The sequence below is a fragment of the Alligator sinensis genome, unplaced genomic scaffold, assembly GCF_000455745.1.
Source record: "Alligator sinensis unplaced genomic scaffold, ASM45574v1 scaffold118_1, whole genome shotgun sequence".
NCBI classification, from domain to species: domain Eukaryota; kingdom Metazoa; phylum Chordata; order Crocodylia; family Alligatoridae; genus Alligator; species Alligator sinensis.
The window spans coordinates 4,622,714-4,646,062 of record NW_005841850.1 but is presented as its reverse complement, the minus strand read 5'-3'; the positions used below and the strand labels follow the sequence as shown (position 1 = coordinate 4,646,062).

The 23,349-nt window shown below is 40.2% G+C and overlaps 1 protein-coding gene across 3 annotated transcripts in view; it reads right to left on the bottom strand.

Annotated features, from left to right (window-relative positions):
* PAFAH1B1 (platelet activating factor acetylhydrolase 1b regulatory subunit 1) overlaps positions 1–15,977 on the bottom strand; it is a 34,175-nt gene extending 18,198 nt beyond the window's left edge. For all 3 annotated transcript variants that reach the window (XM_025210735.1, XM_006016107.3, XM_025210738.1), the window contains exons 1-2: positions 15,760–15,977; positions 5,788–5,872 (exon numbers count right to left, since the gene is read on the bottom strand). In XM_025210735.1, coding sequence (XP_025066520.1) covers positions 5,788–5,872; positions 15,760–15,791 — 117 coding nt within the window. In that variant the 5' untranslated portion in view covers positions 15,792–15,977. The remainder of the gene's footprint in view (positions 1–5,787; positions 5,873–15,759) is intronic.
* Positions 15,978–23,349: the final 7,372 nt, after the last annotated feature.

Genomic DNA, 23,349 nt, shown 5'->3' with positions numbered 1-23,349 from the left:
TTTAAGTACTAGAAATACTATGGAGGCCTGTGTCAGATGCAATGTGACAATACATGAATCACCAAGATCTACACAAGCAAATTGATAAGTTACCCACATTGTTTCCTGGCTTCTCTAAAATGCCTCTTAATGCCTTATAAAAGCCTCTTCCCAGAGTCTGCTCTGAACAGTTCAAAAGTATACCTTGCAATTTTTCTCCTTCCCACTAAGCCTCCTCGCCATCTTAACTGAGGTTTCCAGGAGACAACTCAAGGAGTAGCTGTGCTCCTAACAGATGTTGGGAACCCTGCTCAAGCAGTATTTCTGCCTTTTCCCCCCATGTCTCATCCCCATCCCAGGCTGTTCCTTGGTGAGAATTCACCGAGTTACCCTTCTTTGCATTTTCCACACACATGGGGAGAGCAAAGGGAGATGCACTTCTGTAGTATTCTAGCTTTTGACAGACAATTTTAGATCTTTACAGAAGAAATCTTGGAAGCAAGTTTCCCCATCTCAAATCATGCCTCCAAATGCAAAAAGGAACGTTGATCCTCAATAGCAATGACTACTGAGAAATCTAGCTTCTTTGGCACAACAAATATTCCTTGTCTCCTCCTTTTGGCCACACAAGATAAGCAGTGCTTCAGCATTCAATTCTCATCCGGCAGTTGTAGGATAGTAGAAAAAATGGTCTTATGGAGCTATATTTCAACTAGCTGTTGTGAATCTTTCTTGAGCTATAGCTAGGATGAAAAACAACAAATCCCAACTCTACCACCTGCCAGCTGTAGTGAGGGATTTGATTCACTTTGAGGGTGGTTGCAAAAGCATACCCTAAATAGATGATTCCTGGAGACTCCCATCTTATTGACAATGTTACGAAATACAGGACGACGCTCAAGCCCTTGGAACTCCACGGGTCACTTCACAGTTTCATAATCTGCATCTGGACCAGTGTGCGTTCTCACCCGTTACATTAGTCATAATCCTAACATACTGTCAACAACTGAAGTATCCCAAGACTGAACGGACAGACCAGAAACAGATTTGAATCACAGAAACAGAATAGTGCTGAACAGCTAGGAAATGAACCTGTCACTAAATTGGGATTAGGGATTAGCTTTCTTGCTTTAACCAATTACCATATCTCAGATTTTTGTTGTGGCTACAAGAGAGGTGGCCTAAGCAAGCCAGTTTAAACAAAGCAGGCAGAGTACTTAAGACAAATACTGACTGCCAACACAAGAAGAGCGAATGTCAACCTGAAGAAGGAAAGATAGGCAACAGCAATACAACTTCTCCTCACTTAATGGAAAATGTGACTAAGCGAAAAGATGTTAAGCGAATCCAATTACATCTCAGTAGTTACCTACTAGCAGGCAGCAGCCAAACAACGTTATAACCCAACATTGCGCGACTTTAAACAAGTATGTTATTAAATCAGCAATGTAATAACGAAACAACTTTAACCAGGATGCACATTAAGTGAGGAGTACCTGTACGTGCTGTCAGAAGTAAATTGGGGAAAAATTCTGAACAGGACAAAGGAAGTGGGGAGACATCTATCCTTAAACTGTACAGACGTACTTCTGAAGTAGTACAACCCAGAAATTTAGGCACGTAGCCTCCTTCTAAAGGGACAAAATATTCAAAATGGTTGGATGTGGAGTGGACATTTGAATTATTCAGTAACCAGCAAAGATAGAGAACTCAATTTCTTCAGTGAGACCTTTAATCAGTAACACCTCAAAAGTCTTGCGTTTTGAGATCGACTACTAATGTCAAAATCTCTTCTGTCCAGAGTTTGCCTCAGGTTTAGAAATAGTTCCCTGCTGTAGGATATCTGGACTGATACCTGTAACAGTCACACTGTGTACTTGCTGGCCTACATATTGGGGAAGGAGTAAAGAGTTTACATAGCACTGGTGAGGAAGTGATCCTGCTGAGAGTGATCCATCTTCCTCACAGATAATATTTTTATTAGGAGGGAGTTGTAATAAGATGCTTTTTGATCTAGAAATCAAGATCTCTCTGTGCCTGAAGCCAAGGCAGTCCTGCAACTTGGAGAAAGCCATATAAAATTAACACAAATTTGATCTTCTTATCTCTCCCTTAAGACTAGTAACCAGATTGCCTACCATATTTAGGTCTCGTTTCTAACCTTTGGGAAGAAAAAGACTTAATTAGGTTGATGGATAAGTTTGATAACGGAATGTTATTATAGTTCTTAATTATAATAAAGTATAGAATTCCAACTAGTTATTTGTAGCGATTTATTAGATACCAAGTACAATTTAGGGAAATGAAATTTGATACCCTCAACTTAAGTATTTTGGAAAATAGAAGAAATTAATGAATAAGAAAATACTAGTTTACACTGTTTGGTCACCTTGAAGGATAATTTTCAGAGTCACTAAGCATAGTCCGTGTAAAGAACATCAATATGCAGAAAGCTCGTAAAAAAGGCATCGCCTGCCCACTGTTGACTCCAATTAGCTTCCAACTAGTCTTATGTATATAAACAGAGCATTGATTTCAATACAGATTCCCTACCCACAAGAGACATGCCTAGGAAATGGGAAAGAAGAGACATGCCTAGGAAATTGGAAAGAGTACGGATTTCTACACTTCAAAATGACACGTATAAAATTCAAAGGTTTAGTCAAGTAATCATACAAAAACTAAAATCTGGAAAAAATTTTAAAGGAAAAAATCTGTTTCTGTAGCAACTGATCAGTAAAACTCATACATTTAAGGAAGCAATTGCTATTAAGTGCCAATAAGCAAAAATAAAACAAAATACACCATAGCAAGTTCATCTCTGTTGCAAACCCAAATCAATGGGTAAGTACACAGGCAATTAGGGGTATGCAAAACGGGACCTATTCGATTCAGATTCAGGCTGAATCAGGGACAGTAATTCGATTAGTTGATTCAGATCACTGTCCCCGATTCGATGCCAATTCAGAGAATCAGCATTTCGGACATAGACACAGCTTTAAATGTTTTTTCTACATACCTCGAGGTACCAGGCACAGCTCGTGGATGCTGCAATGCTGGGGTGGATGGAATGTCCCACAGGAGTGTGGCCCCCGTCCCTCCCCCCACATGCTTGGCAGTACTTCCGGTCCACTTCTGGGTCTGCCGGGGAGTATGCTAGGGGGACCCCCCCCCCCGTATCCTCCTGCTCAGCGATCAGCCGCAGAGGGACCCAAGGTGCCCCCTCCACCCCCCCCAACCCAGGAGGCACCAGTCGCTGAGCCAGGGAAGCGCCGCGCGGGGGGGGGAAAGAGAACCAGCGCACTCCCTGGAGGACCCAGAAGTGGACTGGAAGTGCTTCTGGTCCACTTCCAGGTCTGCTGCCAAGCATGCTGGGGAGCCGCGTTTCTGTGGGACACTTCATGTGCCCCAGCATTCACAAGCCGCCCGTTACCTAGAGGTATGTAGAAAAAACATTTAAAGCTGCGTCAATGTCTGAATCGCCAAATCTTTCTGAATCTGAATTTGGAGGGTTCCAATTCGATTAGGAGATTAAAGGGTCCTCTGATTCAGAGATTCGGACACCAAACTGGGCCGAATCTCCACCAAATCAAATCAGGGACCGAAGCTTCGCACAGCCCTACGGGCAACAAGTTCAACCCATTATTCCTCAGAGGCAGTAAACTGGCTTGCTTGTCAAAAATGTAAAGTGTTTAACAGAATTTGAGGAACGTATATGAACTACTATTTAACCTGGCCTTTCTTCAGGCTGTTACCAACTGAGCTCTAGCAGCTTCAGGTCCCAAAGTAGCTATATTGATCCAATTCCAATCATACTATGTACATTTCCTGGTGCATCAGCATGACGAACAAAAAACATGTTGACCCATAATTAGGCTTCCATGTTCCGTGAACATAAACACAAAAAGGCAGAGCCTCCCCTGGCACTATTTTATCAGGTTCTGCAGATATATACAGTGGAATTTGTGTTGAGGCCATTTGAAGCCAGAAGGGATAGTTCCTTGTTCTTATAACAGTAAGTTAAATTCTGCATTAAAGCAGTACTATCTGCAGTAATACGAGAGCACAGCAAGTCAAACATTTCTGTTGTCAGATTACAGCAATGTGCATTTTCAAAAAATGAACTGAAAAAGGGAAAGACCAGTGAACTTGATCCGTTTAAAATAAATGTCAATATTAAATTTACAACATATCCCAATAGCACAACAAAACAGAACGCCAGCTTTTAAATAGAAAAATGGATTACGATTTGTATGCATGTGTCAGAACTCAACTGAAAGCATGTCTAGAGCACAAGTGGAGCTTTATAAAAGCATGGGCACATTACTCTTGAAAAGGTGCCAACTAAGGGTGCCTATACACACCCTTAGTTGGCACCTTAGTAGCGAGGCTGTTCCGACATCCTGCGATTACAGCACATCAGAGCAGACTCAATTAAATAGAGTCTGCAGGAGCATGGTAATTACCGTGCTCCAGCAGACTCCAGCATCTTGCGTATCATCGTCCCCGAGCTGAAAAATGGCAGCAGGGGTACTTTAACTAAAGCTCATTCAACTCTTTAACTAAAGCGCTTTAACTAAAGCTCTCAGAGTAGCTCTAATTAAAGTGCCTCCTCCTCCTCCGAGCACGTGTATAAAAGCCCTAGGACTTCAAAAGCAAAATCCGCAGAATATCAGTTGGTTAGATAAATGCTCTGAACTCCATAAGGTTCCTCCAAATTCTAGCTTAATACAAATTCCCAGTTAAAGAAGTCATGAACCTTTGGAAGAAAGGGAAAGAACCCTATTAAAAGGAGTTGCATTAAAAAAAAACCAAACAAGCCAACAAGAATAGCATAATTAAGCACATTAAAATACAACTGAGCATTTTCAGTTTTGAAGTGAAGCAAACAACTTCATTGGAAGTGTTAAAAAAAAAAACTCTTTTTTTTTCCCTTATGAAAGGACAAACAACTTGATCCGTTTATCTCCGACATTCCAAAAGATTTCAGCTCTGGCTTATACCTCCATATGAAATTTGGCATGGGCAAGAAACTTTTAACCACCCCAGCCTGGGTGAAACACAATCTTAAGTCCCCTGTAGTTTTAACAGTCTACCTCTAGAATATTAAAATCAGAAAGCTAAAGATTTAGAAGTCAAACAAACTCCTTCCTTCAACTGGATCCTTAAGACTAAGATTCTCATTCATCTGAAGAGCAAGTAGAGTGCGATAAGAATCACATTACAATCACAAGGGAACATTCATTTTCCAAGAAAGTAGCTATACTAATATAACATGCTTCTCACAATTAAACAAGACTGGAATACAGAAGGAATATTTTAGAATATTCTATGCTTCAAAAATAAAATATATTCTCTTGATAGTAAAGAAAAATGCCATGTTTTTATCTCTACAGTGCCCTTTCTTACATTAAAAGGGACCCAGAGCCCTGTAGGAACTGGAGCCCTATATCAAAACAAGGAGGAAAAAAAAAGAATATACACAATTGTCATTCTGAGGTAGACTGATAAACTAACAGTATATCCACGTAAGGTGGAAAAAGATAAAGGAAAGGTAAGTTTAAAGAAGTTTTCAAATTGAGTCAAGACCATCAAAACTGGACAGAATATTTGCTGCATCACATATACAGGTCACATTAAGTTTATGCGTAAATTGATGATTTCATATTTCCACAATATAAAAGCTCATTAGGCACAGTTTTAACAGAAAGCTCAGAAAATAATGCAAACTAAGCTTGGTTTTTTTGTGGGTTTTTTTGTTTTTGTAAGAACATTCTATAAAGACAGAATCATTTGCTGTAAACTTACCACATCTAATTCGGCTTCCTTTTTAAAAACTGAATATGCTTCTTCATAGCCATTAGAACGAAGATAATCTGCTATTGCTCGATTTCTAAACAAAGAAGAAGAAATTCAATCATAAAACATTCCTAGCCACAATTCTAAATAGTAATGAAAAACCAAGAAAGAATGCATGTAGATGTGTTCACAGTGTAACTAGTAAGGGAGACCCTGTTCTTCAGTATTAGCGCAGTAACTCTAACGTTCTCCAAAGCACATTCTGGGTACTAATTTGGCATGCAAAGCTCTTGGGCCAAAGTATGAATAGTAAAACAAATATACTTTGAATATGGTCTTGAATTCTAGCAAGAAGACTGCAGTTAAGCCCATATTAAAACAGGCAAATTATGAAAAAAAGGTCTCACACAGTATATATACAGCAGCTTTATTAAATAGGGGAGTGGTGGGGGTGGAAATCAAAGCTAAGGTCATACTGGAATAGTGATTTAATAGAGGTATTCTGGGTTGGGTAAATAAGATTTCTGAGAACAAATTTAAGATAAACCTAACTAAGGAAGTGTGTCCACACACTTCTGCAGTACAGGCAGTCCTTGGACTTACGACATAATTGGTTCCTGAAAACCGCATCTTAAGTCGAAACGTTGCAACTCAGAACCGATTTTTCTCATAAGAAAAAGTGTTATAAATGGGGGATTGGTTCCTGAACCAAGGCCCGATACCGTATTTTCACCAAAAATACCCCAGAATTTTGTACTCAATCAATTTTAGATGACTAATATAGCTGCATTAATGTATTTATATTGTAAATAGCAATCATATTGACTTTGAAGGACTTCTTTGAGGTGACGTTGCTGGACTTTTTGAAAGGCTCTCAGTTGGACTTTTTGAAGGGTGCTTGGCTGGAGTCTTCTCAGAAGTCTTGGCTACACATTTTTCTGGAGTCTGGTCTAGTTTCTTAAAGAAAGTCTCCAAGGAAGTTTGGACAGATGTTCTCCTGGGAGATGAGCAATGTAGCAAACTTGATCCAATGTGACGCCATGCCAGCAAATGAGAGTTGTAAAGTCGAAACTGATGTCAAGGTTGAAACAAGGTGTCAATTTATAAACACTGTCAGTGCGAAACGTTGTAACTCAAAACATTGTAAGTCGAGGACTGCCTATAGTATGAATTTCTCACCAGAGATTAAACCATTGCAATTCTCATGTAAACAAGCTTCAAATTTGTTTTGCAGAATGACACTTAATTACAAAATATCCCTACATTACCCTTTTCTACCACCAAGAGAGTGGGCAATATTATCAACTATAGGTAAACTGACATAGTTCAGTAAGCAAATACTCATTTTTTACTTCTCTGAAAGATTACAAATGACTTGAGTAATAGAAAACAAGAAGGTCACCTATTATGTACAAGATAATCACTAAATGTATTTACATATTAAAAGATTCCCTCGTATCCCCCCCTTCCCTCACAGCATGTGTAATTCCTGCCCATTCAGTACAGACTGGAAGTAAATTTTAAATGTAGATAATGCAAGAATAAGACATGTAAGTGTGCGTGCAGATGTGCTTACACTTACAACACTTACCTACATTTCTTTCCCAGGTATCAAGGTTTGTCTATATTTGTCTTATTTGGCCAACAAGAGCTAACCTTGTAAGAGGATTACAAAGAAAGCATGCTGCATTCATTAGAGGCTCATTCTAGCCTAAACTAAACCCATTAAAATTGCCACTAAAGCTAAAAGGTGTTCCAGATTGTTTACTTTACCTTCAAATAAGTCTCAAATAATAATGCATTTTACCTACTGAAATAGCTAAACAAAAGGACAAAATGGAATTTTTAAATGAAGTTTCATTTCATTGTGCTGTATTTTTAAAGCTACTATTAAATGCCATTAATTTGCAATATTCACAAGTCTCAAATTGAAGGAAGGGAGCCAATCTGAAATCTCCACTTGCTAGAAGCGAATTAAAAGCTTTCCCTGGCAAGTACCAGCCCCAGTCAGCAGCTTCTGCAACATTTTAGTCTTTATGTATCAGTAATACTTTCTGTCTGGAAAACTAAGTTAAGAAACACTGTTACTGACTTGGCCATGATTTAACATTTGACATCATGACTTGAATTGCACTGCAGCCAGGCATAGGAGGCTACCACCAGAAAAAAAAAAAAAAAACTGGCATCATAGAGATGATCAGCTTTTCCTTACTACGTTACAGACCATTCAGTATACGTAGGGGGATGTGTTGAATGTAGCTCAGACAACAAACAGAATCTAAACAAGAATGCTGTTTCTTGAAAATAAACACGAGACTCAAAACTGATTATTTTCCAGACATTTCAGTGAAATCACTTTTTTCAGCAAATAGCAACAGCACAAAATTACTCGTCACCTTCAGAATGGCAGCTGTTTCATCTTAAGATTTATTTATGATTTAAAATTTCAGACTATAATGCAACAGATGTGGTTCCTTCTAAAGAAAGATTTGCAAAGGAGTACTAAGACTTGATTAGGTCATTTTTAGAATGTAAAATAGAACAATATTACTTAATCACACACATTAGAAATGTTTCTGTCTGAAGAAGGGACTAGTCCAGACATCTTTCTGCTCTCTCAACTATAGCTTTTCAAGGAAGTCAAGAGCATGTACACTTAAGACTTTGTGGATCACTAGGGCCGCGTCCAGACGAGCGCGGCCATGCGGTATGTGGTGCCACATACCACATATTCAAATGTTCTCGGCACTGCTTTTTTTTTTTCTCTCTGTGAATTTTTTTTGACCCCTGAATATCCAGGGGACAAGTAGTGGCAGCGTTCCCAACTACTTGTCCCCCAGGGAACCAAAAGTCTACGCTTGTGTAGACGTGGTCTAGGTGTACAAGTTTATGAACCCTGCTTACAACACAAATGCCTAGCCACTTCAGCTGTTTGCTACATTCACTCAGCTGCAGAAACATGAATCAGCGTGGACAAGTTTGCAGGTTTTTTTCCTTTTAATACACAAGATCATTTATTCCAGTACAAAGTTAAATACCATCAAAAATTGTGTATCAACTATAATTCCACATGACAACAAGGGTTTATATTTACCCACAACTTCAAAGTCAGCGTACCCAATTTGAATTTCAGAAATGAGTTTCAGAAACAAGTCATCTTTTAAACACTGGCTGGGGATCCAAGTCAAGCTGGTTCCTCATGCTACAACTGGAATTGAGGCGATCATTCCAGTGAAAATGTCTGAGCTCTGCTCCTTGAGCTCTCTCTAATCTGCAGTTGTAACAGGAATAAGCAGTGTAAAGGAGCTTGCATAGCTTTTTAGCCAAAAGACTTCCATCTACAGATCTCACTCCTGTGTATAGCTATAGCAGTTCCATGTTCATGCATGCTTCTAAACACAGCCAACAGAAATCCTGGTCTTCCACATGTTCCAATACTCACAAATTTAAATCCTAAATTAATCTTCAAACCACTGGTATATTCCCCACGGAAAAAAAAATTGTTTCTTGCTTATATGGCAATTCAGTATTGAAAGACTGCTCATAATTGCCAGGATAGACAGCTTAAGAAATGAAAAGCAATTAAACTTCCTTAACATTTCACATTTAATCTAGGCTTTTTTTCCCCCTTTTGAAAGTTAACATTTTCACACTACAAAGTCTTGTCTCCTATTTGCAAGTGATATCTACTTAAATCCCAGCCTTTCTGCTATGGTCTCCATCTTAGCACCTCTTACAGAGGGTACAATAGCTGAGCAGGTTTCTCCACTGAAGCATAATAGCCAATTCCTATTTTAATCCATAGATTCTAACCCTTTGCTAAATTTCTCACACACAGCAACAATTCAATTGTCTGAATCAAAACTGAAAGGTCAGTCAGAGGTTCCTAGTCTGAGGACAGCCTGGCTAAAGGGCATGCAACTAGCTTTTATAGTTTATGACGCCAGGAACAAATTATATTCGTGTACATGGGACAATACAGTGGAAATGTTACTCCTTTCTATCAGTCCACAATTGGTTGCATTTGACTAAAAGCATCGTTAAAAATGCTACATTTTGATTTGGCTTCCATCAATACCTGTGCAGTTTAGATGCAAAAATCTGAGCACTCCCAGAATTATAAACTTCATGATCACCAACAAAGAATCAGGCGGGGGCGGGGGGAAGGGAGGGAAAGCAGGGAAGCAGACCTGGGGGCTTTTTTTTTTTTTTTTTAATATGTCTATCGCATATTTCTAGAAGGAACCATAGGCGATAATTTGCTTAAGAGAATACAAATATTCCCCTCCTGAACTATACTATATGCAATATCCATCAGAGGAACGTGATGGACATTAAGATAAGAAAACTTTATTCTAAACTTCTAAAAAGGAAAACAGAACAAATGCATCCAATAAAGCGCCACTTTTAGAAGATTTTTAAAAAATACAGGACCGCTTGGGGAGAAAAAAAAAAAGAAAAAAGGTTTACAGTTAAGTCTATAAAAAAAAAACCCATCGTCAGTACGTTACACTGTGAGCTTCTGGCTTACGCTGGGTATTGTCGATCTTGCAAGGAGACTGAAATCCCCTTCAGTCAGCTTTTTACACTTTGGCTTTAAGGTAAATTACTAAAAAAGCACTTATTGGGGTATGCTACCAAACAAAACAGGATATGGTAGTAGACTGCTGGATTGCTACGAACAAGGCATATCATGCCCTGCAACAGAAATAGTTTATTGTACACAAAAGTAGAAATTGTAACTAAAAATTTCACCACTTAAGCTACCCTGGATATTTGCGATAAAACTGGATAATTATGCTTGAAGATTACCCTTGCCAAACAAATCTCTGAATTCACCTGACTGAACTGATCATGGCAGACAAAGAAAAGGAACACTCATTGTGGTATAACATATATGCATAGCACTTGATCATTTTAAAGTGCTACTGAAAAACACCAAATAATCTTTTCATTGATATTTTAGTCAGTGTTGCACCTGTTACCTGCAACTATACTGGATAATTTTTTTTTAAATTACAAGTCAATCAAAATATTCCTGCTCTCATCATACTTTCAATTAAATTTAAGATTAACCCATAAGAAAAGTGAGGCAAAATTTTTTTTAAAAAAGATGTCACTATATGATCCTTTCTTCCTGCCCTACCTTTGGGCTTGTGATTTTTTGCCATTTGCCCCAGTACTCTAAATCGGGGTGCTCAACTTCCATCGTGCAGGCCAGATCCCACCTGCAGTGCCATGTCATCTGGCTTGGGGGGGCTCCCTATGGGTCCAAAAATTTGGCAGCAGTGGAGCAGTGCCACCACTCACTCCCTTGCTGCCAACTCTACAGATCCATGAGGAGCCCCAAGTCCTGTGTGCTGCATCCAGTATCTGATCCCAGCAGGCAGGGCCAGCCCCAGGGCCAACACCAGTGGGGGGGAAAACATCAAGCCCACAGGATCCAATCCTGATGTAAGGAGGGCAGGAGAGGGTAGTGCGACCCACTCCTCCACCCTGCGGGGGGGGCGGGGCGGGTTGATGGCCTTCCTCACTTCATCAAGGGCTGGAGGGATTCCGAAAGCATCTTTGACTGAGAACTCTGATCAACAACAGTCTCGACTGAGGTCTTCAAAATGCTCCTTCCAACAGGCACTGATGGCTTCCTCGATCAGGTCTCCCCCATCCTTATGTCTCAAGGGGGTTGGGTCCCCGAGTGCTCAGACCACAGATGACGTTGACGGCACTGAAAAAACAATGCATATCGTGGATTGTAGCCAGATGTTGAATCTCTTTAGCCTTGTTTTCCTACCATTTGTTCTTCATATTGCAGGTCCTCTTTTGGACCTCTGCCGTGGCTTGGAGACTGAATTTCTTTTGCTTAGAGTTGATGTCCCCCTTTGCTAAGTACAAAAGGCCTTGTGTTTGATTAAACTCTTGGATTTCCCATTCGATCGCACTCTCATCAAACCAGTCTTGATGTTTCCTGGTGAAGAATCGAAGCATCTCTTCACAGGTGCTGATGACAGTGGCCTTGAGGGCATCCCACATGCTGCTGACATTCTCCCATTGTTGTTGATTGGAATTTACCAGTTTTTCATTGAGACACTGATGGAAGAAGTCTCACTTGTTTGGGTTCTTGAGTCCGTTAACACTGATCTTCCATCAGCACTGCTTCTGCTGCAGCCAGATTGGGAGCCAGTTTGAGTGAGATAACCAAGCAAGTGAGTTCGTGATCAGTCCAGCAATCGTCAGCTCCTAGCATAGCTCAGGTGACGTGGACATCTTTGTGACCCCAGGCAAGGATGATGACAGTCAATCAGGTACCAATGCTTCGATCATGGGTGTTGCCATGTCTTGTGCCTGTTTTTCTGGCAGAACAGGGTGTTGGTGATGGTGAGTCCGTGTTCTGCGCACTCGGTCAAGAGGAGAGTGCCACTGAAGTTGACCTTTCCTACTCCTTCCTTTCCGATGGTTCCATGCCAGAAGTTACAGTCCCTCCCGACTCTGGCACTGAACTCGCCAAGAAAAATAAGTCTCTCCCCTTCCAGAACATCTGAAAGGACTTGGTCAATACTGATGCAGAAGTCCTCCTTGGTTTCATCAGCAGCGTCAAGAGTCAGGGCACATAGACTAATGACAGTCATACTGGCTCCACACCAGTTTAAGACAGAGTCATGAGACATTTATTAATTCCAACAGAGAACTCATTGAGTTGGTTTGAGTTCATTCTTAATGGCAAAACCAACTCCATGAAGTTGGTGTTCTCCTTCCCGTTTACCCTTCCAGAAGATATAACCACCTCCATGTTCTTTGAGCTGCCCATCTCCTCCTTGCTGAGTCTCACTCAGTGCAGCTACATCAATGTTGCACCACCTGAGTTCTTAGGCCACAACTGCAGGGTGGAGCTCTGGGTGTTCAACTATTACAGTTGCCCACAAGGGTCCTGATGTTCCAGGTCCCAAAAATGATGGTGCATCTTCATGGTATTTTCGATCACAGTAAAGGTGATCCCACGGATGCAGTTATCAAGTCAGGAAGCCATACAGAATATTGTATTAGACAGACTATGTTTAGGGCACTTTTTCTAGCCCCCCTCCGCATATGGGGTGAACAGAGCACATCCTGAAGTGGGCTGCTCGGTCACAGTGAAAGCTACCAAATTGCATTCCTGTCTCATCCAAGTGCTAGATGACCTTCTTGTAACCGTCTTCATTCTAGTTCATGACTAGATGCTTCCAGACCTCGCACTACTCCTGTCACGATCAACTGGTTGCCAAAGGGCTTGAAGAAACGTGCTGGAAAAACTGCTTTCATGGAAGATGCCCATGTAATTTTTGCACATGGGCATCTGCACATCAGCTTCCACGTAAGCTCCTGACAGAACAAAACCCTGATCCACAGTGGCAAGGAGACCAAGACAACTGGGGATCTCATACCACTGCAGCCTTCATCTGCATTTGCAGCCACTGAGATTCTAACATCTTCTTCCATCTGCTCCGCTGTTGAGGACTTGTAGACCCACAGCTGAGGGCTGGGCAGGCTTATACTGGTAGTGAACTGTACCTGCCATGTCACAGCACCAAAGATGTATGCGGTTTTTCAGGAGGGAAAGCACTGCCATCTACTGTCCTCACCACATCCTAGTGGTGCTGCCACTGCTTGGTTTGCGACTGCTTATTTGTCAGTTAGCTCTGCTTATTTCACAGCTAACCTTCCCTGAAAGTCATTCCACTAGCTGCCTCCTGCAGACACCCTGGATAGCGGTACATCTCTACCCCACAGAAAGGGATAAGTATCACTGCACTGAGTCACAAAGCCAAATTCCCTTTAGCTAACTTCCTTTATTAACCGATGTGCTCCCCCATACTTCCTAAATTTGCCATCCCAGTCTCCCCTCAAGCATTCATTCTAACCATCACTTCAAGTTCAGAGGGGAATTGTAAATCTCATTCCAGTATTTATTCCTTGTTCTCATATTAAGAACATACAACTTCCTCTGGCCTCCCTCTCACCTCCTCAAGCCTCAAAAGTGGTTCTGAACCTTTTTGAACTTGAGGCACCTTCACTGGGCTTGAAGCACACCTCACTGGACTTGAGCCACCCCACCCTATTTTCTATTAATTGAGTGGCACCCAGTTTCAAAACCTAATTTATATTACAGAGCTTACTCCCTTGTACAGGGGCTGGGCAGTGGGGATGGGGGAATTCTTCAAGCAAGGACCAGCCTTAGCCTGTGTTTATCTACCACTTATCTCCTTATATCTCACTTACCTCCTCACACCTTGTGGCAACCTTCAAAGGATCTGACAGCACACCAGGATACCCCAGCATCCCGGTTGAGAATGACTGCTCTAAAAAAATTGACCTCCAAATGCCTTGTCAGTTACTAATTATCCACTTAATACAGCTCATTCTTTTTACTCCCTATTCACATCTATTCCAGATGCCAAAACTGCAAGCAGTAAATAAGAAAATAAATTTAATTCTGGATGTGTTCAAGAAGCCTCTCCTGAGTGGCTTCTTTAAGGACTTGTCAATACACTGTTTGCAAAAAGCTGAATTAAAAGAAAGTTGATGCACTGTCTCAATCCATCAAGATTTTACCTCAGAGCTTCATTTAAAAATACTTAATTAGTAAAATAACAGGATGAAATGACATGCAACTAATACATATTTTTTATAGTAAGAGGACTGTTCTGACACCAAGGAGATAGCTGTCTATTCCTAAATCCACAAATATACAAAAGGGGAAAACACCATGTCCAAGATCAGTTAATAAGACTTATAAGTTCTGACTTCCGCTGTTGTTTTCATACCTCTACAATGGCAAGCAATGTGCTCCAAAAGAAAAAGGTATCCAACCACTGCTTTCACATTGTTATAACATAACTAAAAGGAACAGGTCAGGCCATGCATTCGTGGGCCATTTTGGCAGTTGTCCGACTGGGAAGAAAGAAGAAGCAAAGAAGACCACATGCTCTGTTGTTCCAAGTCTGAACTATTCAATCTCTGTGTCTTTTTAAATATAGCTTAAGACAAAATGGTAGAGAGAGTCAGACCCCTCCGAGACTCCTGGGGCAGGCACTTGTACCCCAAGAGGCATACTGCTGACTGGATACTCATGAGGCAAAGATGTAGCGGCAAAGAGTGCACCAGGATTTGCTCAAGACATGTCTTCTTCCTTTTTATTCTACCCCCTTAGAATATGTAGGAGCAAATATTCCAAAAGACCGCTTGGCTTTAGTCCCTTCATGACTGAACTCCTTTCACCGAACCCTGATGGAGGCAGAGGACAAGGACAGTGGAAATTGAGAAGGGGGAAAGGAGGTTATCATTAAACACTAAAGGGTGAAGGCGGCTGGTCAAGGACAGGAGGTGAAAAAACTAAATCAGAGAACAAAACAGACTGAAAGTAAAAAGCCTTGTTAGTTGCACTGCCCGTCTCATTTTGCTTGCATTTGTATTCCCTTCTCCTATCCATTGCTTTTAATCCATTTCTTTCAAATCTGAAGACCTACATGCACTTAGGATTGAAGATGATATAGAAAAAAATATTTTTAAAGTTCCTAACTTCAATTTGTTCTAGTCTATGCCCACTAAATTAATTAAGACAAACTTCCACAGCAGAATTCTCTTTATTCTAAGGCCAAAACCAATTCCCCATTTCAGCTGATGCTAATATTGCTTTTGAACCTAATTCTCTTTAAGCATTATAAAGAATAATTTGATATTAATTCTCCTCTATCTGTACTTTGACTCACCACTGCCCACATCATACTTTAGCTTGCTTTTATAAAACTTAGCTATTCCTTTTGCCACTACAGCCATTGTATAAATAAATATACAAGCAGATGAAAAAAAGATAATCCACAAAAACTCAAAGCAGAATGTGAACATCACCTTTTCAAGGAATGTAGGTGGGAATGAAATATCTACTTTTCTGTGGAAATAGAAATAGAGTGTAAAACAGCCCGTGTTTCACTCTATGAAAACACTTACAGTTCATCTCGTTGCCTTTGTGACAGCACCATCGTGGCTCTGATGTCAGGTTAACGTGATTCAGCTGTTGTTACGTCCTCAAAATCGAAAAACCTTGGGAAATCCTGAATCCACAATTGAATCTGCCACAAAATAGCTTCAACCAAAAGGAAAAAATTCTCCACGCGTGAAATCCCACAGGAAATCTGGAGGCATTCAACAAGGAGTGTTCATTCCGTCTAGAAGAGAAAACAAGACATTGTTATTTTTCCTTGAGAAACTTTTCAGAACCACTTTGGGCTCTTGTGAAGAATTAGGTACCCAGCTTCAAATAGCGTCTTAAAAAACAGATGGGCAACTCATGCCCAAACTAATGCATTTTCCACATAACGTAATTCAATTTACACCTTGTCAGCATTTCTCCATCTCTGGGGCAGCACAATGTCTGTCCGCCTTTTGCTTTCAGGAACACAGGATTGAAAGGCCCCCTTCTGGATCAGAAAGCCCAGTATCCTACCGCTTGCAACCATATCATAATCCCTTTCACAAACTAATCACATTCCATCTCAAAATTAGTCAGTCTCAAGGGCTCTACTAGTACCTGGGACATGGACAGGAAGTTTCCGGAGCACCTTCTCAATGGAAAATGGTGGGGGGAAGAACACCACACCACCGTCAGCAAAGCCATTACACATGCAACATATACAAGCACTCTCTCTACACAATATGGTAAAGGTTGCTAATGATTTTATTCTGTTTCGGTTTACAATATATGGCACAGACAAGCAACAGTCCTATAGGGCACTCTGACACTGGCTGAAATTCAAGGGTGGAGTTTAAAGCAATGCAAAAGTGCTTCTGACTGAAAGCTAGAAGCTTCCTGGGACTTTGCACTATAACACATGGCATACTGCATCAAATTTACAACATAAAGCAATGCTAAAGATATGTTAGGCTCACTTCTGAGCTTAAAATTAGGTGGTTCTCTTAGCTAAGGATTTATGATATTATGCACATTTGAAGTGTGTATGGCACTACGCAGATACACCAATAAGCATTTACATGGCACAGAAGAAAGCCAATTCCTCTTCCTACCACCATTTGAGAAAAGCTCAAGGGAAGAATATGCACTCTAACATGGGCTAAATATATCTAAAGGGAAGACGAATGTTTTACTAAGAATTTATCTAATGCTAAGTCTTCACACCAATTCCGTGTTGTTAATACAGCAAATTTTTAAAACCCTGGGCAGCGTGGTTCTCTTGGTGCTTGGGGTTGGCCCAAGCCTGTTGCATCACCACTACTGAAGAGGATGTTGTGGGCAGTAAATAATCCAATAGAATAGTATTTTTCAAGTATCTTCTGACTACTGTTCCCAAAATTTACGAATTTTAAGTGAGAGGAGCATCCAGGCCAGAAACCTTGCTTTTCATGCATTTGATTTACACCATTTAAACTTCTTCCTACACAGCACTAGGAACTTTAATTCTCAATAGGCTAGTGACTTCTGCTCTGAACTACCCAGTAGATCTGGGTGAGGAATCATCACTCAAATCACTTTAGCATTTGCCTCTGCAGCGCCAATGACTTCCACGCTGCAGGTACTGTTGTGTAACTAACAATGTCGTCATTATAAGCAAGTGCCAAAGCCAGTACACATTGCATCACTGCTGATTTTCTGTGCGCACTTGGCAAGAGTCTGAACCACACTATTTGCTCTTAAAGAGCAAGTATGTCTGACCAGTCAGGGAAGTGCCTTTTAAGAATGATGTGAAAAAGGAAAACACTCCAAATTATCTATTCAGACTCTCTCATTAGAGATTTTAGTTGCCTTTATTACCTTCTACCAGATATTCCAGAAATTAAACTTACTTACTTACTTTATTTCCCCCCATCCACTTCTCATTCATTATGCAAGATGCTACAGTACTTTTGCGCACATTTGCATTAATTAAACTCCTGAATTACTCAACTTTTTATAAAGCAGACTATTTTACACTGGAAGTGGTTTTTTTGTATAGTCAGGAAAGCTTTTCTATACATTTCAGTCTTTAGGAGATCAGGATCTAGGTTTCGGAATAATGCTTAAAAGTTCCACTGTTCTAACAATTGATACCATTTGACTAGACACCATAGACAAAGCCAAACTGTGCTCGGTAATACATTTAGACCAGTTAGATGTTACCCGAGCAGGCAAGATTAACCAAACCACAACCATACATCACTAGATTAATTGTGGCGAACACATTCTAATGCAAAAGAAAAACTAAAGTGCTTTTACCATGACTGTTAGAGGCAAGTAATGCATGCTGTCCCTACTCCAAACAGCTTAAAAATCTAAAACAAAACAAAACTGCCAATTAAATTAAATACGGTAATAGTCATTTTTCCCCTGCAAATGAGTCAAGTAAAACCTTGGCATAAGAACTGATCGCACAGAGGGGTTTCCAGACAACAAGCGACTAAAGAGGCTAGGCCAATTCAGTTTAGAAAAGACGCTTATGGGGGGACAAGATAAGGGCTACAAAATACTGAACGGTGAAGAGAAAGCAAACAGGGATCTGTTATTTACCATGACTTATAATACAGAACTAAGGAACATAAGAATGAAATGAAGATATACTAAGCTTAAAACAAGAGACCGTTCTTTTTCACACAGCATGCAATTAAAGTGCAGAACTCATTGCCACAAGAAGTGGAAGCTGACAGATGCAGCCAGATTCAGAAATGGATTGGACAAATTCTTAGAGGAGATGCGCATCAGTAGCTATCGACCATGAGAAGTAAGGAATCAAAACTTCCTGACCTTAAATGCTGGAAGATGCAAGTGCAAAAAGAGTGGAGGAAACGTCTTGGGCATAACCTGTTCATTCTTCCTTTTCGGCACTCACTCTCTTCCTCTTTGTGACATGGGATACTGGGCAAGGTGGATCAATGGTGTGGATCCAATAAAATGTCAGTTATGTTCTTACGCTTCAAGCAAGAGGCAGCTCTAACTTGCCCTTTCACTAATCTTGTGCCGGTGCCTTACCTGGGGAGACAATGCAGCTCCTAAAAGACGATGTTTTGTACTACAGTGAAGATGGGGTACACAATAGAAATTAGAGGTGAATGTGGTTAGTAAAAATGCCAATATCCCCTCAAATCACTAAAAAAAGTGCCCTCTAGAGGGCAATGCTGTCATGGATTTCAGCACTGCTAGTCAAATGGTGGTGTGAAACAGCTGAACTATTCTCTGTTGCTTGTGGTTTGAACATAAGTGTTCAGTTGCCTAATATACTATTCAAGTTGAAAACTAACTACAAATATGTACTTCTAAATACAATATAAAACAACAAGATCCTACTAATTCGGGGAGGGGAATCTCAATACCTGTACTAAAAGCAGCAATACTTGTCACTAACAGATACCCACAAAATTACCTTAAGAAATCTCCTGTAACACTTGCAATTCTCACAGCCAGCTATCAGTTAAATATTAACACTGCTTACTATAATATTAAATCATATATGGAGAAGGAACACAACGTTAAATATTTATTATACCTAGTAAAACCTATATGTAGGTCACAGGATGTAAACACATTTAAAACTGAGTATACCAATTATTTATTCTATGTGCCAAATGGTCTTCCAAATTAATATTAAGCAGGCAGTAAAAAGCCACTCCCTGGCCCCCACCACTTGCATCAGGTGTCTTGCTAATAGCTGTGCAATAACAACATTTTGAAAAGCCATGCTCCAATATTTTGGTGAACTTATACTACAGCTCGAACTACAATTACATTTTCCTGTCATACTGTTCACTGAATACTAGGCTGATTCACTGTTTCAGGACAAAGCTCCTAACAGGCCACTAGTCTCTGAATGCTACTAAAGAAAACTTAATAGGAGGGAGAGGAAAACTGTCACATTATTTTCTGTAGTAATAATGTGACAATATTATCCAATAAAAAAAGTGTACATGGAAAACAAAATGAAGCTAGCCTCAAATAAGTATACTGTTTTTAAACAGCAATTTATTTCTAATCTAGTGAAAAGTGCCTTTAAAAAAAAAAAAAAAAAAAGAAAACTGATGGCAATGAGAGAAGTTACCTGTTTTAATTAAGCATATTTCGGTGTAATGCTGCAACTTATGCTATAAAGACATGATACAAAAATCTATTTCTGGAGGCACTGACAATACTGCTTCACCTCCTATCACACAGCCATGGAGAATTATTGAAAGCTTTGGTCCATTCCCTTAGCAGTCCATGCTGCCACAATAACTCTGTCACATGGGTCTCCAAAAACTACATTAAACTAGACAACTACGACTTAAACTCTCTGCACAGAAAGAGCAATCTAGTCTTACCTGCACAAGGGCACTGATTTAAGTCCAGCTACAAAAATTCAAGTCATTTCAAACAGATTGTAACAAACAGGATTAAAATGCTACAGAACTAAGGCAGTACAGACACGGTCTTAAACATTAGGCTCTCTGGCTAAAGTGGCCAATATCCTCCCCCAAAAAGGTATATGCTGATTTTTCAGCACAGTTTTACTCCATACTGGCATAATTAAGAACCCTAACCCTTTGATCAGGTTTTTGAAACCTTCCACTAGCTTTAATGACATGGTAGTTAACACAGACTTTGAACTTTCATGACTTGATTTCACGTGGTCAGCAGAGAACAGGCCAAGTTCCCACTTTTTCTGAGAGAAAATTAAAAACAGAAAAAGTGGAAGTTTCTAGGTTAGCTATAATAAAAATCAAAGGCTTCATTTTCAGATCACCTCTCTCAAACTATGTGAGCTACAGGTGATCAGCACTTGTGTGTGTGGCAGAGGGCAGGGTGAGGGATTAGCCCACAGGAGATGAGTAAGGGGAGAACTGGAACTACCTTTATGCCCCAATTTAAAAAAAAAAATCCCACAGTGCACTCACAATAAGGAAGGCTCATAGTGGTACCAGGCATTAGCTCCCCTTGTTTTGCTTTTCATTTCAGACACTGAATCCTTACCGCCAATAGCTGTACAGATATGCTACTTTCTGTCGTAGATGAAGTCTTAATCTGACTCGTCTGAATGAGTAAGGAGGCTTAATACGGCAGTTAAAGTGAAGTCAGGAGCACGGCCTTTACTGCACTGAAGTTATACCAAGTAAGATGTGCCAAAACCTGTCTGAATTATGAAACTAAATTCCCAACACATTACGCTACGCAAGAAATATAGTAACATCCCAGGCACAAGTTAGTCAATGATGTCAGTAAAAGGAGTCACAATGGAGAGCCTTAGCCCTACACTGTTTAGCAGCAAGATGCTACTGACATGATGCAAGTCAAGGGTAAAGTTATAGGTTGCTTGCATGAAAAGAGTTTCATTACGGGTCCAGGGTGATTGCAAGTTTGAAAAGAACCACTTAATCCAGCCAAGAGCTTACATATTTTTGTCTTAATATTTTAGGAGTGGCAGACCTGCAGCATGAGTGCCACAAGTGGCACGGGCAGCCTCTGTATGTGGCATGCGACAGATCAGGGAAGGGAAGAGAAGAGAAGGGCGGCACAGCAGCAGATAAGGCAGAAGGCAGAGCAGCAGTTCAGGGAGGGAAGAGTAGGGAACAGAAAAGCAGAGCAGGAGATCAGGCAGAGGATCAGAGTGGCACTTGGGCAAGAGTGCAGGGCTAATTTGTGGCATGCCTGCCAAAAAAGTTGCTCCCCGGTGTATTTAGTCTGCTGACCTTACAGAATTTACACTTATTACTTGGTACTATACAGTTTCATTCATTTTAACGGAGTTACCAATATACTGAAGCCAGCCCTTTCCAGGGAAAGTGGCCACAAAACACTTGAGTTTAGAACAATCACTGACAAACATGAAGAACATTTAAAAGATACTGGGGTCTCTGTTTGGTTTATCTTTGCCAAATAGCACTAAATTGCCAATACCCTTTCCCAAAAACTCCAGTAATCTTCTCTTTCAATTAAGACACCAAAACCCCCTAATACTCTGAACTGACTAGAGTTTGATCAAGAGTGCTCAACTCAATCAGACTGAGAAGCAGACAGTGGGTTTTCTGGCACATCATCACATGGAAGACCACCCCTTCACATCTCTGTAACCTTAGTTGCTGGATTTTGAGGTTTGTCTAAGAAAAAAGAGCAAATGCTGATTTACGCATCTGCAGATGTACCACATGCAAAAAAATAAAAAAAGCAATGCTTGATTTACTTAGCAGTAACAAGATATGTTCCTCATTAGAAGGGCAGTTATTTATTTCCTCCTATTTATGTTTTAGAGATTTCAGAAAGTATTGATACCCATAAGGGTTCTGTCGCAAAAAATGATACCATTCCTCCCAAGTGACAGCTCTACCAAATTTGACACTAAACTGGAGGAAATCCCAACACAGCTCCCATATTTTTTCAAGTTTGCTAAAAAGGGCTGGCTGCCAGCACCTTCTGTGAACCAAAATGCGTATTTCCATTCTCTTTACCAAGATCATGAACCGGATTCATAGAAATTCACTGAGCATTGATCAAACTCTAGTCAGTTCAGAGTATTAACTTTTTTTAGTTGGTTACCTGAAATCAATCTTGTTTAGATATTGACTCCACTGTGAACCACGTGGTGGAAAACAGAGGATTAGACTGCAAGAAACCAACCAGATCTTTTCAGAAATAAAAAAAAAAAATCCCCCTTCATGAAAATATTTACTGCTCTTCATTATAAAGAAAGAATATATCTGTGTGTGTGTGTTATATTCACACACACACACACACACAAAATATGTAAGCAGAATTATATATAAAGTTCTCCATGGAGTATTAGCTGCTATTTAAATGCTAATACAGAGTACCTGCCACTAATGGTTCTGTTTGTGCCACAGTTTCTATTTATTCCACAAAAACTTTTCATTTTTATCCAGATTGGAATACGGCTGGCTCCAGATCAGTACCATTCACATACAAGACAACGAACTCCTATCTGCATTGGATGTTCGTCTCCCAACCCAACTCACAAACACAAATAAACTAGGCAACACGTCCCGAGCAAGACCATTTGTCTTCACATCTATTTTTGCCAAGTCCTCCCTTCCCTACATCTCAGGCCCCAATACATTAGAATACAGGCAGTCCTCAACTTACAACGTTTAGAGTTACAATGCTTCACACTTGCAACGTTTATAAATTGAAACCCCGTTTCAACTTTGACGTCAGTTTCGACTTTACAATGCTTGATCCGATGTGAAGCCATCCCAGCGGACAAGTTCGCTGCGTCACCCATCTCCCTGGAGAACATCTGTCCAAACTTCCTTGAACACTTTAAGAAAGCAGACAAGACTCCAGAAAAACCTGCAGCCAAGACTCCTGAAAAGACCTCAGCCAAGAACCCTTCAAAAAGTCCAACCAAGAGCCCTTCAAAAAATCCAGCAATGTCACCTCAAAGAAGTCCTTCCAAATCAATATGATTGCTATTTACAATATAAACACATTAATGTAGCTATATTAGTCATCTAAAAATTGATGGAGTACAAAATTCTGGGGTATTTTTGGTGAAAATAGGGTATTGGGCCTTGGGTCAGGAACCAATCCCCCATTTATAACATTGTTTCTCATGAGAAAATTGGTTC